This window comes from Rhodnius prolixus, unplaced genomic scaffold (assembly GCF_049639745.1).
Source record: "Rhodnius prolixus isolate KJV_2025 unplaced genomic scaffold, Rpr scaffold_5, whole genome shotgun sequence".
NCBI lineage: Eukaryota > Metazoa > Arthropoda > Insecta > Hemiptera > Reduviidae > Rhodnius > Rhodnius prolixus.
The window spans coordinates 1,330,844-1,347,876 of record NW_027411624.1 but is presented as its reverse complement, the minus strand read 5'-3'; the positions used below and the strand labels follow the sequence as shown (position 1 = coordinate 1,347,876).

At 41.4% G+C, this 17,033-nt stretch overlaps 2 protein-coding genes across 8 annotated transcripts in view; both read left to right on the top strand.

Moving 5' to 3' along the window:
- Positions 1-9,310, top strand: part of LOC141458809 (uncharacterized) — a 29,651-nt gene extending 20,341 nt beyond the window's left edge. For all 7 annotated transcript variants that reach the window (XM_074137285.1, XM_074137290.1, XM_074137286.1 and 4 more), the window contains 2 exons: positions 298-448; positions 907-9,310. In XM_074137285.1, the coding sequence (XP_073993386.1) occupies positions 298-448; positions 907-9,275 (8,520 nt within the window). In that variant the 3' untranslated portion in view covers positions 9,276-9,310. The remainder of the gene's footprint in view (positions 1-297; positions 449-906) is intronic.
- Positions 8,406-16,247, top strand: LOC141458819 (integrator complex assembly factor WDR73-like). Its single transcript, XM_074137320.1, has 6 exons — positions 8,406-10,184; positions 10,265-10,487; positions 11,085-11,175; positions 11,260-11,547; positions 12,021-12,181; positions 13,015-16,247. Exons 1-6 carry the CDS (start codon positions 10,111-10,113, stop codon positions 13,318-13,320), a joined length of 1,143 nt encoding a protein of 380 aa, XP_073993421.1. The 5' UTR covers positions 8,406-10,110; the 3' UTR covers positions 13,321-16,247.
- The last annotated feature ends 786 nt before the right edge of the window (positions 16,248-17,033 follow it).

Below are 17,033 nucleotides of genomic sequence, written 5' to 3'. Positions count from 1 at the left end.
TGAGGTATTTTATTAGTAAGATTTTTTCTACCTGGCGCCCTTACGTACATCTGGACAGGGAATAAGATCATAGTATGGAAGACTATCGATCAGAAGGAAGCAACGATTGTTGCATTTGTAGGTAATTCATAGATATGCAACGTTAATCAATGAATTTGTTTTCAACAAGTGGCTTTACAGTTTTAATATAAACCAATATGAATTTTGAACAAGAAGGTCAAAGTTTTGAAATATCTACTGAAGTATTAACGGCACAGTATCCAACTTATCCATCAGTTTTCTATTACTTTGTTGCAGGGAGATTTGTACAAGGTGTGCTACATCTGTCTGGAAAGAAACCAACCATTGCGAGTTTGCCCGCGATGTGGATTAGTATATTTTTGTAGTGAACTTTGCAATATGTTAGACGTTCTAAAAGAGAACCCTACCGGACACAACTGTTTAGCAAGTGAGTATACTGGAACTGGTGACTTCATGATCGCTTCCTTGTATGTAATTTCCAGAGCTTGCGCTTGAATATGCCCATAACAAATGAATCGTTCATCAACTTAACGCAAGATAGATGTAGAGGAAAGAGTAAAAAGACCTAACCAAGACAAAGTGCCTGTGTACCTGACAGAGTGCCTGTATCTCTGATTTTATCCTTTGCAACACGAATGTTTATAACCTCCCAGACAGGTTGCAAACTTTCATCCATCAATTGGATTAATTACATTTGCTTTTCTATAAACTACCTAAACTACGATGTGTTCGTTTTCTATAAACTTAAATATACTTGAGTAAGTTTCTTGAGTAAGAAACTTAAATATTACTGTAAGAGAAAGTTGTTTAAGAATTAACACGGGGATTATAAACTTTTAAACTAATTTTAAGTTGAACAGTTTCTGATTACTCATATTGTTTCAGAATTTTATGGCTTCCAGAAGGTAGAATATTTGAATCAGGCGGCAATTGCATTGTTACGGGAGCCAATGTATTCAAACTTTCACGGATCACCTTGGGATAGAGACAAGATTGATATCAATGCAATAATGGAAGTTACAGATGAAGAGGAATTTTTAGAAGATAGGTCCGAATATCTTGATCAACATGCAGAACAAGAAGAAAGACGACGCATAATAATAGTTGAAAAGTTGGAACGACGTATAGCCTTTGAGAAAGAATTAGCTGAGATAAGAGCTGAACTTGAAGCAGAAGAAATGGCAGAGCTTCAAAGATTAGAAATAGAAAAAGAAAAAGAATTGCGTAAAGAGAAAGAGGAAAGTAAAATTTCACTAAGAACTGAACAAGAGCAACTAAGAATGTGGGAGACGGAAGAGGACGCTAAACGAGAGGAAAGAGAAAGGGCTATCCAGCAGATGCTCAGTTATTCACAGTTAAAGAAGGAAGATTTGACAGATATATTGAAAGGAATGCGAGATAGTAGTGTTAGCGAATTGCATACTATGTCTGATCCAGTTTTAGAAGTTGGAGGAGAATTTTCAGATGAAAAGTTAGATGAAATTTTACTTAAGAGCCTATTAGAAGAAACGGAAATTCCAGAAAAAGCAAAGGAAACTAAAGATGAAGTCCAGGTCGATAAAGAGGAAGAATTTGGAAAAGGAGGCGAAAAAGATAAATTGTTGGAAGCAAAGCTGTTAAAGAAAAAGGAGATGGAAAAGGCAAAACAGGAGAAGGAGGCCAAGAAAGAAAAGGAAAGGCTAGAACGAGAGCGGGAGGAGTTAGAAAGACAGGAGAAAGAGTTAGAAAAGGCCAGACGTGAGAGGAAAGAGAAAGAGAAAGCTAAGAGAGAGAAAGAGAAAAGAGTACGGGAACAGGAACAGTTTTTGGAGAAAGTAAAGAGAGAAAGGGAGAAACAAGAACGGGAGTTGGAAAAGGCCAAAAAGAAAAGACTCGCGAAATTGGAGGGAGCGCCTCGAGTTAGGTTCGCCCCAGTAGAGGATACTAAAGAGAAGCAGAGATCATTAATAGAGGACGCGGAGGAAGAAGTGAAAGCTGTGGACCAAGAGCAAGAAAAACAAGAAAAGGAAGATTTGAAGAAAATCCAAGAAGAAGAAGAAGCAGCAGCTTTAAAAGATATCGAGGCACTAGAGAAGGCAGCTATTCAAGAAATTAAGGAAATGGAAAAGAAAGAAGCTGAGGCCATCAGGATTCGTAAAACTCGGGCAGTTGCTGTTAAAGAAGAACCGGTTCCCGTAATCATTACAGACAAAGGTGAAATCAGACCTGGAGAACCCCCTCTAGAAGCAAAGGAGGATATGAAGGATACAAGAACAGATTATAAATTAGATGCTGCTAAAGTGCTTGGACCAGAAGCCGTCAAATCAGATTTAAGACCAACTGAACAACCAGTTTCGGAACGTAAACTACCATTAGAAGCAGCCATTACAAGTCCTACGCCTTCCCCAACACCACCAGTATTGGCACCCCCTGAAGAGATTTTGCAGCCTACAACGCCAACAGAAGCTTTAACTCCTCAACAAGTTCCGCACGTGCCAGTCACAGTGACTCAAATTATGAAACCGCCAAGTGAGAAACAACAGCCCATTCAACCACAAGCAGTTCCTGGCCCAACAGAACCAGAGGCGAGAAGAAAAACAGAAGAGTCAGCAAAGGCGAAACCCAAAAAGGCTCCCACACCTGCTCTTGTACCACCAGCCCCGCCGGCAGTAAAGGCAACGGCACATGTATTACCATCTGCTAAGCCAACTACTCCGGCACCACATCTCGTGGAACTAACTGCGCCAACAGTAACCGAAACCGAACAATCCATGCCAGCACCACCATTAGATTTGCCACCTGCGATACCACCACCAGTCTCTGAACCGCCTGTACAGGTACCACATGTCACTCAACCACCTGCTTTGGCAGCACCATTAGATTTGCCACCTGCGATACCACCACCAGTCTCTGAATCGCCTGTACAGGTACCACATGTCATTCAACCACCTGCTTTGGCAGCACCATTAGATTTACCGCCTGCGATACCACCACCTGTCTCTGTACCATCTGCGCAGGTACCACTTGTCACACAACCCCCCGCATTGGCACCACCAGTCGCTAAGCCACCTATGCCACCACCAGTCTCTATACCGACTGCTCAGGTACCATTTGTCACACAACCACCTGCTTTGGCAGCACCAGTTGCTCAGCCACCTGCGCCAGCACCACAAGTCTCTGTACCGTCTGCACAAATACCACTTGTTCCACAACTACCAACTTTGGCACCACCAGTCGCTCAGCCACCTGTGCCACCACCAGTCTCTGCACCGTCTGCGCAGAAACCACTTGTCATACAACCCCCTGCTTTCGCACCACCGGTCGCTAAGCCACCTGTGCCAGCACCACCAGTCTCTGTACCGTCCGCACAAATACCACTTGTTCCACAACTACCAACATTGGCGCCACCAGTCGCTCAGCCACCTGTGCCACCGCCAGTCTCTGCACCGCCTGCGCAGGTGCCACATTTCATACAACCACCTGCTTTGCCACCACCAGTCGCAAAGCCACCTGAGCCAGCACCAGCTGTCTATGTACCATCTGCTCAGGTACCATTTGTCACACAACCACCAGCTTTGGCACCACCAGTCGCTCAGCCACCAATGCCACCACCAGTCTCTGCACCGTCTGCGCAGATACCACTTGTCACACAACCCCCTGCTTTGGCAGCACCAGTCGCAAAGCCACCTGAGCCAGCACCAGCTGTCTATGTACCGTCTGCTCAGGTACCATTTGTCACACAACCACCAGCTTTGGCACCACCAGTCGCTCAGCCACCAATGCCACCACCAGTCTCTGCACCGTCTGCTCAGGTACCACTTGTCACACAACCCCCTGCATTGGCACCACCAGTCGCTAAGCCACCTATGCCGCCACCAGTCTCTATACCGTCTGCTCAGGTACCATTTGTCACACAACCACCTGCTTTGGCACCACCAGTCGCTCAGCCACCTGTGCCAGCACCACCAGTTTTTGTACCACCCGCGCAAATACCACTTGTTACACAACCATCTGCTTTGGCAGCACCAGTCGCTCAGCCACCTGTGCCAGCACCGCCAGTCACTGTGCCGTCTGTACAAGTACCACCTCTTACTATATCTCCTCCAGTACTACCAGCAATTTCGCCCCTTGTACAAGCACCAACTTTCTTTGAACAGCCTGCGACGGCAGTACCAACGGTTTTACCTCCTACTGCACCACCAGTCGCTAAGCCACCTGTGCCAGCACCAGCAGTGCCAGCACAACCAGTCTCTGTTCCGTCTGCGCAGGTACCAATTGTTACACAACCACCTGCTTTGGCACCGCCAGTCGCTAAGCCACCTGTGCCAGCACCGGCTGTCCCTGTACCGTCAGGGCAGATACCAGTTGTTACACAACCACCTGCTTTGGCACCGCCAGTCGCTAAGCCACCTGTGCCAGCACCGGCTGTCCCTGTACCGTCAGGGCAGATACCAGTTGTTACACAACCACCTGCTTTGGCACCGCCAGTCGCTAAGCCACCTGTGCCAGCACCACCAGTCTCTGTACCGTCAGTGCAGGTACCACTGGTCACACAACCACCTGCTTTTGCACCACCAGTCGCTAAGCCACCTGCGCCGGCACCGGTAGTCTCTGTACCGTCAGTGCAGGTACCACTGGTCACACAACCACCTGCTTTTGCACCACCAGTCGCTAGGCCACCTGTGCCAGCACCGGCGGTCACTGTACCGTCAGTGCAGATACCAGTTGTTACACAACCACCTGCTTTGGCACCGCCAGTCGCTAAGCCACCTGTGCCAGCACCACCAGTCTCTGTACCGTCCGCGCAGGTACCACTTGTCCCACAACCACTTGCTTTTGCACCTCCAGCCGCTAAGCCACTTGCGCCGGCACCGCCAGTCTCTGTACCGTCAGTTCAGGTACCACTGGCCACACAACCACCTGCTTTTGCACCACCAGTCGCTAGGCCACCAGTGCCAGCACCGGCTGTCTCTGTACCGTCAGTGCAGGTACCACTTGTCACACAACCACCTGCTTTGGCACCGCCAGTCGCTAAGCCACTTCCGCCGGCACCGGCAGTCTCTGTACCGTCAGTGCAGGTACCACTGGTCATACAACCACCTGCTTTTGCACCATCAGTCGCTAGGCCACCTGTGCCAGCACCACCAGTTTCTGTACCGTCAGTGCAGGTGCCACTAGTCACACAACCACCTGCTTTTGCACCTCCAGTCGCTAGGCCACCTGTGCCAGCACCACCAGTCGCTAGGCCACCTGTGCCAGCACCCCCAGTCGCTAGGCCACCTGTGCCAGCACCACCAGTCGCTAGGCCACCTGTGCCAGCACCACCAGTCGCTAGGCCACCTGTGCCAGCACCACCAGTCTCTGTTGCGTCTCCGCAGTTACCAGTTGTTACACAACCACCTGCATTGGCACCACCAGTCACTATGCCACTTGCGCCGACACCGCCAGTCTCTGTACCGTCAGTGCAGGTACCACTTGTCACACAACCACCTGCTTTTGCGCCACCAGTCGCTAAGCCACCTGTGCCAGCACCACCAGTCTCTGTACCGTCTGCGCAGGTACCACTTGTTACCAAACCACCTGCTTTGACACCACCAGTCGCTAAGCCACTTGCACCGCCACCGGCAATCTCCGTACCGTCAGTGCAGGTACCACTTGTCACACAACCACCTGCTTTTGCACCACCAGTCGCTAAGCCACTGGCGCCGGCACCGGCAGTCTCTGTACCGTCAGTGCAGGTACCACTTGTCACACAACCACCTCCTTTTGCACCAGCAGTCACTAAGCCACCTGTGCCAACACCACCAGTCTCTATTCCGTCTCCGCAGTTACCAGTTGTTACACAACCACCTGCATTGGCACCACGAGTCACCAGGCCACCTACGCCAGCACCGCCAGTCTCTATACCGACTGCACAGGTACCACTTGTCACACAACCTCCTGCTTTTGCTCCACTAGTCACAAGACCACCTTCGCCAGCACCACCAGTCTCTATACCGGCTGCGCAGGTACCACTTGTCACACAACAACCTGCTTTGGCACCACCAGTCGCTAAGCCACTTGAGCCGGCGCCGGCAGTCTCTGTACCGTCAGTGCAGGTACCACTGGTCACACAACCACTTGCTTTTGCTCCACCAGTCGCTGAGCCACCATTGCTAGCTCCACCAGTCGCTAAGCCTCCTGTGCCAGTTCCTCCAGTCCCTATACCGTCTACGCAGGTACCACTTGTCACACAACCACCTGCTTTTGCACCACCAGTCGCTAGGCCATTTGCGCCGGCACCGGCAGTTTCTGTACCGTCAGTGCAGGTACCACTGGTCACACAACCACCTGCTTTTGCACCAGCAGTCGCTAGGCCACCTGTGCCAGCACCGCCCGTCGTTAAGCCACTGGTGCCAGCACCACCTGTCGCTATGCCACCTGTGCCAGCACCACCAGTCTCTATACCGTCTGCGCAGGTACCACTGGTCACAGAACCCCCTGCTTTGGCACCACCAGTCGCTAGGCCACCTGTGCCAGCACCCCCAGTTGCTAAGCCACCTGCGCCAGCACCACCACTTGCTAAGCCACCTGCACCAGCACCACCAGTCAAAAAGCTACCTGTGCCAGCACCACCAGTCACTAAGCCACCTTCGCCAGTACCACCAGTTGCTAAGCCACCTGCGCCAGGACCACCAGTCGCTAGGCCACCTGCGCCTGCTCCACCAGTCGCTAAGCCACCTGCGCCAGCACCACCAGTCGCTAAGCCACCTGCCTGGGCACCACCAGTCACTAAGCCACCTTCGCCAACAACACCAGTCTTTATACCGTCTGTACCAGTACCACCAGTCTCTATACCGCCGGTGCAAGTACCACTAGTCCCACAACTCGCTACTTTAGCACCACCGGACGCTATGCCACCAGTGCTAGCTCCACCAGTCGCTAAGCCTCCTTTGCCAGTACCACCTGTCTTTGTACCGTCTTCGCAGGTACCACTTGTCACTCAACCCCCTGCTTTGGCACCACCTGTTGCTAAGCCACCTTCGCCAGCACCACCAGTCGCTAAGCCACCTGCCTGGGCACCACCAGTCGCTAAGCCACCTTCGCCAGCACCACCAGTCTCTATGCCATCTGTGACAGTACCACCAGTCTCTGTACCGTCTCCGCTGGTACCAGTTGTCCCACAACCACCTGCTTTTGCACCACCAGTCGCTAAGCCACCTGCGCCAGCACCACCAGTCGCTAAACCACCTGCCTGGGCACCACCTGTCGCTAAGCCACTTGCGCCAGCACCACCAGTCGCTAAGCCACCTGTCTGGGCACCACCAGTCGCTAAGCCACCTTCGCCAGCACCACCAGTCTCTATGCCACCTGTGCCAGTACCACCAGTCTCTGTACCGTCTGCGCAGGTACCAGTTGTCCTACAACCACCTGCTTTTGCACCACCAGTCGCTAAGCCACTTGCGCCAGCACCACCAGTCGCTAAACCACCTGCCTGGGCACCACCTGTCGCTAAGCCACCTGCGCCAGCACCACCAGTCGCTAAGCCACCTGCCTGGGCACCACCAGTCTCTATGCCACCGGTGCCAGTACCACCAATCTCTGTACCGTCTGCGCAGGTACCAGTTGTCCCACAACCACCTGCTTTTGCACCACCAGTCGCTAAGCCACCGGCGCCAGCACCACCAGTCGCTAAACCACCTGCCTGGGCACCACCAGTCGCTAAGCCACCTTCGCTAGTACCACCAGTCTCTATGCCGCCTGTGCCAGTACCGCCAGTCTCTATACCGTCAGCTCAGGTACCATTTGTCACACAACCTCCTCCTTCACGACCAGTCGCCATGCCAGGTGTACCAGCACCACCAGTCTTTGTACCCTCTGCGCAGGTACCACTTTTCGCAAAAAGACCTGCTTTGGCACCACCAGAAGTCTTGACACCGATACCAACACCACTATTCTCTGAACTGCCTGCGCCAACACCACCTCCTGCGCAACCTCCTTTTCTAGTACCTCCGGCGGTTTTACCACCGGCTATAACACCAGAGGCGGTTGTACCACTTGCTTTTCCTAAACCTTCTGCTCCTGTAGCTCCTCCATCAGTTGGTCTACCTGAATCTGTTCCTCCTGTCGTTGAATCACCTTCGCCCTTTCCATCAGGGGTTAGGCCTTACGATTCAAAAGTAATATTTAAAAAAAGAAAAGTTGTTTCACCTGAAGATGGGGAGTTAGAATATCTTAAACAACGGGCAAGGAAAGCGAAAGTCTTGCCTCGATTGCCAGTTTCTAAAGACAGAGCACCACTGGTTCCTCCTGTTTCTGGTGGAGATGTGGGAGATGAGGTTGAAATAATTGATGATATTCGACGAAGAGTTTTATTAAAAGAATATCAGGTTCCAGAAGAAATTTCGACTGAAGATATCAGAAGAATTCCTCTCGAGGCAGACGCTACAATAAGGCCACCAAAACGTCATTGGAGAGAAATGGTTGAAGACTACGAGGAAGAAATGCCTATGGAAGGCGAGAAGGATACTTTGCTTCCATTTGTGCGTGAACCACTAGTGGGCTTTACAGCTGAAGATCACCGGCGTAGATTGCGTCGCAAAAAGGATTTAGAAGCTGGTTATATCATCCCAGTGGAAGGAGAAGAATTAGCGGTTGAATCAAAAAAAGTAAAGCCTTTAGCAGGATTTATTTATAGACCAATCGAAATATACCCCTCAGAGGGTGGAGTACCGAAAGAAAAAAAAACTCGTGTTCGCAAAAAAGACAAAATTAAACTTGAAGATTTTGGAGGAAGACCATTTCTCTTCCACAAGTTTGTCAGTGCTATTCATCCTAATATTCGTTATAACGTTAAAAAAGGTTACGTGCTTGATCATTTAGACAAACCTCATCGGTTTGTCCAATGGGAGGAACTTGCAAAACGTTTTCCTGAAGACATAGCCAGTGTAGAAGGTTTGGCTCACATTCCTACAGAGCCAGCTTCTATCCCTGAACGAGTTGCGGAGGAAGAGTTTATTCCACCATTTAAAGAACCTTCATATGAACCATATGCTTCTTTCCATTTTGATCCAAGAGGCCAATTTACTTGGACCGAACAACCTACAACGCTTAGAGAGGAAGATTTGAAAAATGTTCCTTTACATATCCAAGAACTTATGTACAGAATGACGTCCCTACTTGGACCAGATGCAGATTTAGGCTTTCTCTTCCCATTTGTGGTTATCCGAAATGGTGAATTATATTACAAATTCTATGGCGGCAAAACTTATATAGAAAACTATAGTCTCAATTAACTTTTTTAATAAATGCATCTGATTTGTAAAGAATGTATTAGTATATTTTCTATAGAGGAAAGAAAGTTCGCAGGATAGTTTTTACAAAGTATTATACAGAATCTCGTGAGATACCTCACTTTTCAAGATACTTCTCTGTCCCATTTCTCCTTTTTTGAGTTGCCACTGAATTCAACAAGCGTTGAGCTCTTTACACAAACTTCATGCACCAAGCATTTAATCTTAGTTTAGTTTAAGCTAGTTTTTTATTACAATTTTTTTTAACTAAAATACAAAAAAGTAAATACAAAATTATGACTAAAGTTGGCCATAATTTTTCTCCATCATTAATGAATAAAAAAAGACTCCACGAAAATAATTAAGTTACTTCATCATAAATCCTGGAAGGAGAAAGAACAATAATATTTAGCGCTGATGACAACCGCAGTAGTGAGAAAAAAAATTGACTTAGAAAATATTTAATAGGGGAGCAGCCGCCTGTTTATTGCACAAAAAAAGGTCGGTTATGGTTCATGCATTACATTTTAAGTGCATTTAAGGCACTGCTGCAATGATGCAAACTGCATTAAAAAAAAAAGAAGTAAGTAACTACTTAAAAGTCTAAATAAAGAATTTCTCAATTAAAGGAGCAATCGAAACAGTTGAAAAAGGTTCAATCGATTCTCATTGGAGAGGCCTTTCATTGGACGGGTTTGCGATTTGACAGTTACTATTGTGTTTATGAGAAGGTTATACTAAACGCTTCTAGATTTAAATTTTCATACAAATGTTGTCGTATTCGTTAGTTTACATTTGCTGACAGTGGAATGTATTTTGTATTTGTTTAATAAAGAAAATGCCAACTATGTATCCTCATGGTGAGCATAACTATAGTGACCAAGATGAGTGGTTCTACAATTCCATTAAAAGGTATAATTTATTGGTGAATTTCCCTTAATGTGTTCAGTATTATATATATATATATATATAACACTTTTTCTAATGTTCAGATACAAGGAGCTTGTCATGTTTGAAACTGAATATGTAGTTGAACAAATAGAATTTAGTGATGCAAGAAGTATTTGTGTTCTGGGCCGAAAAACAACAGGTCAGAGTGTTCTCTCAGAACTTGCGTTGCCTTCGAAATTAGTTGATAAAAAGAAAAGTATAGTTGCCATGAACAGTGACTTGAAAATCAAATCTGGTGTATTTCCAGCGGCACCTATAGCACAGGTTTGATTTTTGTTCTTTCTCTTAATGGGTGGGTTGACAATAAAAATACAATATAATTTTTGTTTAGAATACAGGAAAGTAAAGCTCAAAAGTTCTGTAATTGAAAACTTTGAAGCCTTTTGCTTAGTGTGGGATCTTTGAGATTTCGTATTTTGAACTCAAAAAATTAAGAAATTTGTAACCTACAATTTTGGAAGCTATTAAAGGAAGAAAAACTGACAAAAAAAAGTTAAAATGTAGTCTGTTTAAAAAAAAAAATCTGGAGAAGCTGGAGAATGGTTAAACCATTTTCAAGGATTATTCTTGAATGTAATAAGTGCTAAATGTACATATGTGTGTGAGGGTCTATCACCAGTAAACATCTCCGACACTAATTCTGATATTATCCTGGAATTATTTGTATAGAATTTCCATCGGTCAGTGTAAAAGTTGTTTTCCTTATATTGTTAGTATATGAATGAAAATTTGCGTTAACTTTTTTTTTATATGACACAAATTTTTCTCTATTCATTAATTCAAATCTCGTCTCTATAAACACTCCATTTACCGAAATGTTTTCGTATTAAATGCTTTTTAAGGTTGCATTATTTTCTGCAGATTATATGCATTTATGGAGAAGGAAAGGTGGTCGCAGCAGAACAAAGCTTGCCAGGCGTCGCATTGTACGAATTAAATGTTGCAGATACTGGTTAGATTTTTTTTTTTTATTATTATTAAAATGATTTCTTTATTATCAAGGAGTAATATAATATAGAAAATATTTGGATTCCAGACCAAATTTTGCGCTCTGGGACGTTAAAAGCTCCATTTACACAGCCCGTACTTTCTCTGGTGGACGCTAGAACGTTACTCCTAACGGCGAACAGTGATGAAAAACCAGTGCTGTTAGATTTAACATCAGGACAGACTTGTGCTCCATTGAATCAGTGTTCTAATACACCCGATGAAGATGTACTGCCTGCCGTAGTTTCTCCGAAGGTGGCGTTGCTCTGCAGAAAAAAAGATTCAGAAACCATTCTTTATGATGTTAGAAGCGGCACTAAAGTCGGCTCTATCAATGGTATTTTTTATAAAAGATGTTTTAATACAGTTTCTTTTTAGTAGTAAGAAAGTATATCCCGAGTTTGTGATAAATTTTTGTACATAAGGTTTACATTGGAAACTCTTGATTTGACCTCCAAAGCATCTAAAAAGTTCTTGTAAAGAAATCAAAATATCGCTTCTGTAAAGTCCAGTGATAGATTTCACCCAAAACTTTACGGTCAGTAGCGATTATTTACCATTTTAGTTAGAACAATTTTCTTTAAATTTGGTACACTTCTTGTGAATGTTACAGCCCTGAGCTTTTTTTAGTGCTAGTGTGTATGAATGCGAGATCTCCTGAGGAATCTAGTGCGCACACCATGCAGCTGATTACTATCTGGTGTTTACAACAGATTTTTGTACCTTTTCCATTATGATTATTTTTAAATTGTTGATCTAGTTTTATTATTATGATTATTATTTTGTTTATTTCAACACTTTATGCTCTAGGTATCAATAAATGTGACGTATGGACAGTGACCACCAACTACCACGCTCTGAGGCATCCCTCGCCTGTTCTGACGACATTCGCATTTTTATCCGCTAGCGGACTCTTAAGAGTATACGATCTTAGAAAATTGGACCAAGAGATTTCTAATTGCCAGCTTGAGGTGAGCGTACTCATATTTTAGACGCCTATATGCCCTAGGTCGAGTTATTTTCTAAACATTTCCTCCATTTCAAGGGGAGGTTTCAATTGAAAATAGGGATTCATGTTCACTCAACAAGTATGTCCTCACCTTAAAAATTCGTTGTTCTTTCACTCTGTCTTTTTTTTCCAAGTGTTTTTTTCAGCGGGGCATTATCTCCAACCCACTAAACAAAATGATCACTGGTTAAAGAAAGATTTCTTCAAGAGATAAAAAACTAAATCTAACTTCTTAATTGCCTCCTCAAACACCTGGCTATTTGCCGAGATGACTGTCAAAATTATCCTTAACTATCTTACAATTCTGTGGCTAGTTCTTCCTCATTTTCCTCATTTTCTCGGCTAAAGTTTTCGGGTATGCTTACCTAGTTGAATTCTGCCGTCTAATATCTCTCCCTTTCCTCTTACAGCTGTTTAAAATAAGGATGTTCTACTTGTAACACAACCTTTTTTTTTCTGATCCTGTGCTTTTCTGTTATGGCCTATAGAGGATACTAAAGTGGGCAATTTTCTTCTTTAAACATGATGCTGAGCTTAATAGCTATCGTTACTAATTCGCGCTAACTTGGTACTCTGTACAAGCAAGACTAGAGCTTCAATCTGAGATGTACTGAATAAGATAAGCAGTCATTCTGCTCAACCAGCTGCAAGACCTTGCGCTCTGGTCTCCGTTATCAAAACAGAATTTGCCGACATCTTGAGACACTCGTATTAGCTTCAAATTATTATTAATTTTAATCTTGTTTCTCTGTCTGTGTACAATGTTCTATAAGTTAATGAAGTTTTCTTCTACAGTTACCAGATACCCAAGTAAAAGTAGCAGACCCTCGGATACACCTTTCACCAACCGGAGACTATCTGTCAGTGTCTGGATTTGATGCAGCCGTTGGTATTTACCATTTAGGACCATCGAATTCAGCCACAGAAGTGTTCAGACATGATGGGCATAATCACATGGAACAATGTCATGACACCGAATTGACCACCATTACCGATCATGTCTGGTACGATGACTATACAGTTATATCGGCTGGGGACAATATGTCGTTGAATTGTTGGCAGCCGACAAGTTTGAAATTATTATGGCATCGTTTATATTGACTACAGGAATTCTGTAATCAGACCTACTATGGCCACTGACTTGAGTTTAGAATATTATTTTTTATATGAATAGTGTATAATTTTTAAATTTTGATAAAATTTAAATTTATTGTGTAAATACCTTGAATAAAAATGAATGTTGTTGAAATTAGTTAAATATTATAAAATTTCAAACCTTAACAAGAAAATAATCGTTAATAAATCATCAACTAAAAGTTCGACTAATGATTCCCAACAAGTTTTTTATCCTTTAAAAAAAAATTAAGAAAAGCGTTCAATAGTTTCCCTTATTTTTTCCTGGATGGAAAAGTAGTCCCGCTTTATTTCGTTCGCTGTTAAAAAAATAAACTGAGATGGTTATATGAACTTTTGAATCTATGTCATCTGTTAAATTTTAAGTTTATTTAAATTATAAAAAATAATAAATTAAATAAACGTGCATACTACGACGGTTAAAATCAACACTAGAGACGTAACCAAATTTTCCCCATTAATTTATGTTGTGAGTATACTTTCTGATTGGCACAGTTCCTCGGAATTTTCCCTTTCCCGGCCATGGACAAGGTTATGCTCCGATGACACTCCATACCGTAGATCCGAATTTAACCTATTGGAAGCAACCTAACTCCTAGCAACGATGATACCGTTAGAATTCCGTGATAAAGATTATAGCTTTATATATCGTATTTACTTTTATAATAATTTTGTTCGCTTTTTATTACCACTAAATACAAATACTTTTAATTTAAATTGTTAAGCTATTTTTTTATTAAAAATGTGATACATTTTGAATTATTATTTTAAGTTGGTGGTAAACAATTATTTGGTGGATACAGTAGGTCTTATTTACATGATTTTCATAATTTTCAAATACATTTTCAAGTAAAAGAAATCTTTTCATGCACTTTTAGTATTTATCATATTATCCAATTAAATATTTGTATAGAAATTCAATTTATATCTTATTAATCTTTTACTGTTAAATTTTTTTTAAAATTAATTATATTTTAAACATTGAAGGAAATTAACTCTTTATTTATTCAATATTTGATCCTTTTTTTGTGAGATAAATATTAGTAATTTGAGGCCATAGACTTATATAATAAATCCATGGGTTTTTGCAATCACATTTTCATTTTATTAAATAAGTTTTTTTAAATTCTAAATTTTTGTCTCTTTGTTTGTTACACGTTATATTTTTGAGTGTTCAGTTTCGTTTTTTGTTAATTCTATCTTGAAGAAAATCGTGATGTACTTATAGTGCTTGAAAACTATTGTAAGTTTTAGTTATCCTTGTAAAAGTCTTGAGAAAAGTCAAGTTGAAAGTTAATTCTTCTTTATTTCCACATAGTGTGTTCATTGCTTAAATTTTAATTAGATGTTGTTTAATTGCTTAGAATATTAAAAATCTATTCTCAAATTTAGTATTTTATGGATTAAAAATTATAAGAATTCAAAATGATAAATTATTTACTATTCTATGTAAGATTAAAAAAAATAAATAAATTCCTGATATGGGTGATTAATGCTAGACAAAAAGTAGTTTTTTTTTTAAATAAAAGAAATCATAGGATATAAATAAAATGGTCTTCTGCCAAATTCAATTATATAAATAGTTTTTTTTTCTGTTTTTTTTTGTTCGTTTTTGGCGTCCATTCGTCCAGACTTAGAAGTGAATCTGAATTCTGACTGCTAAACATACTATCTAAACATTGATATTGTCCTTTTAAAGGAGACACTTTCTGAAATGAAATGGCTCATTCATGGAAAAAAAACACATCATTTTTGTTAACCCAATCATCATCATGACTAAAGGAAATGTAAATAAATATGTATAAAATTCTTAAAATTATTTGAGTATTACGAAATATACAATTTATCGATTTAAGTTCAAGTGTGCAATCAATATTTGTACAACATGAATTATTCCTTTTGGAATTGAGTTGTGGTCATCAATCGGAAAACAAAATAAACAAAAAGTGGGTAAAGAACGTTTTTTTTATCATTCCTCAATTCCTAAAGAACAAGTCAATCAAAATAATACGGCCAATAACTATTAATATATAACCAAATTGTAGCTTGTAAATTTGTAGAATATACCATAATAATTGTTAAACGCACTTTACATAATGTATCGTAGATTTTCACTAGTGTTTAGATCACAATTAAGCTCTAATTGTAAACAAACAAAATCTTTATATTTTCATAGTTTTATAAAAAATTGTATGAACATCCCCAAAAATAGGAATAAATCTCCCCATTTTATATTTATATGAAAAAGAATATGAGAATCACATTTGATACTTATAACTGTTGGACCATTCTTAGATTAATAGAGTGTTATAGTTCCTGAAACAAAGAGGGGATTATTTGTTTAGTGACAGTTCAAACAAAAAATAATTTGTATTCATCTTTCATTTGTGGCTGCTTGTCACATCCAAGGAAGAGATTGTCAATTCTAGTTTGTTTTTTATGCTTGAACTAAGACATGAGATTGAAAAAGCTATCATTATTTAGGGGGGCTTTTCTAAATTTGTTTGTAGTACTTTTTTTTTATAGCTGGAAAGGGTTGATGTTCTAAAAAAGATTCCAAGAACGGAATACCATGAGAACAATTCTCCTTTGTTGACATAGTCTGACAACTCAACCCTCTGTCAGAGATATTTCACAAACTGCATTTTCAATTCTCAGTTTTTAACCTTTCTCTTTCGTTTTGTCATCTACGAGTCCAGTAAAATCTGTTCTACCTTGATGATGGTGTTATTAATTCGTTTTTTTTCTTGTAAAATTATTTAATTTTAATACATATAGATATCATGAGGTGAAGTGTAATATTTTAAAAAAATTCTGGTGAATTTTTAAATTACTTGTACATAAGTATAAATGTATTTTACCAAACATTAATAAAATAGATTATAAAACCAGAATCTATCAGTTTAAATATTTTTTTAAAATGTGAAAATAGATCATTTTCGTACTTGTATTCGCTACCAGTTTTCTCAATGTAGTAAGTTTAATTTCACATTTAAAAAAATAGTACAAAATATATAATCGACTAGAAAATAAAACGGCAATAATTACTTTTCAATTATAGTAGTTTTTAACAATAAAACTTTTTTATACAAAATGTTGTTTTACATTCTGATGTTTTCATTTAATTCACTTCGCTTTCAGCTAAGACGGTTTTCTCCTTAAATAAAAGTTGAATAATATTCACATGAACTCTTTCACCACAATTAAAAAGCTAAATCTGCATTTAAAATAAATTAAAGGCTTTTAATATAAAGTTTTTTTGGAATTAATTTCGAAGTATTCTTCGCAGATAAATTGACTGGAAAGAGAAGAGGGATTTATGCAGACCTTGAGTTCATAATTTTTAGCGCAATGCTGGTTGACAAGGTGACGAAGTGCAGGTAACAATATTAATAAGTGGTGAACTTCTCCACTCGCTAACCAGTACTTCAATAACTTCAGATAACCCTTGCAAATCCTCGGAATAAACAGCATACTCGAGAGTTTGGAAACTGATCAGCTTAAAACTCGTACGTTTGCCATTTCTATAAAACGGCTGCATAAACATAATGCTTTCGACATTTTTTCCAAATCTTTTACACTAGGAGGAAGCATATCCCACATCTCGAACTATAAGTATAAGCCCTAACCAAACTACTGAATTAAAACAATATGGTAATGGTTTGAAACCTACCAATTCT

Excerpts from the sequence above, each read along its gene's own strand:
- LOC141458819 (XM_074137320.1), top strand. The coding sequence starts at position 10,111 with ATGCCAACTATGTATCCTCATGGTGAGCATAACTATAGTGACCAAGAT. Across the intron at positions 11,548-12,020 it reads TAAAGTCGGCTCTATCAATG|GTATCAATAAATGTGACGTA; the intron begins GTATTTTTTATA and ends TTTATGCTCTAG. Across the intron at positions 12,182-13,014 it reads TTTCTAATTGCCAGCTTGAG|TTACCAGATACCCAAGTAAA; the intron begins GTGAGCGTACTC and ends TTTCTTCTACAG.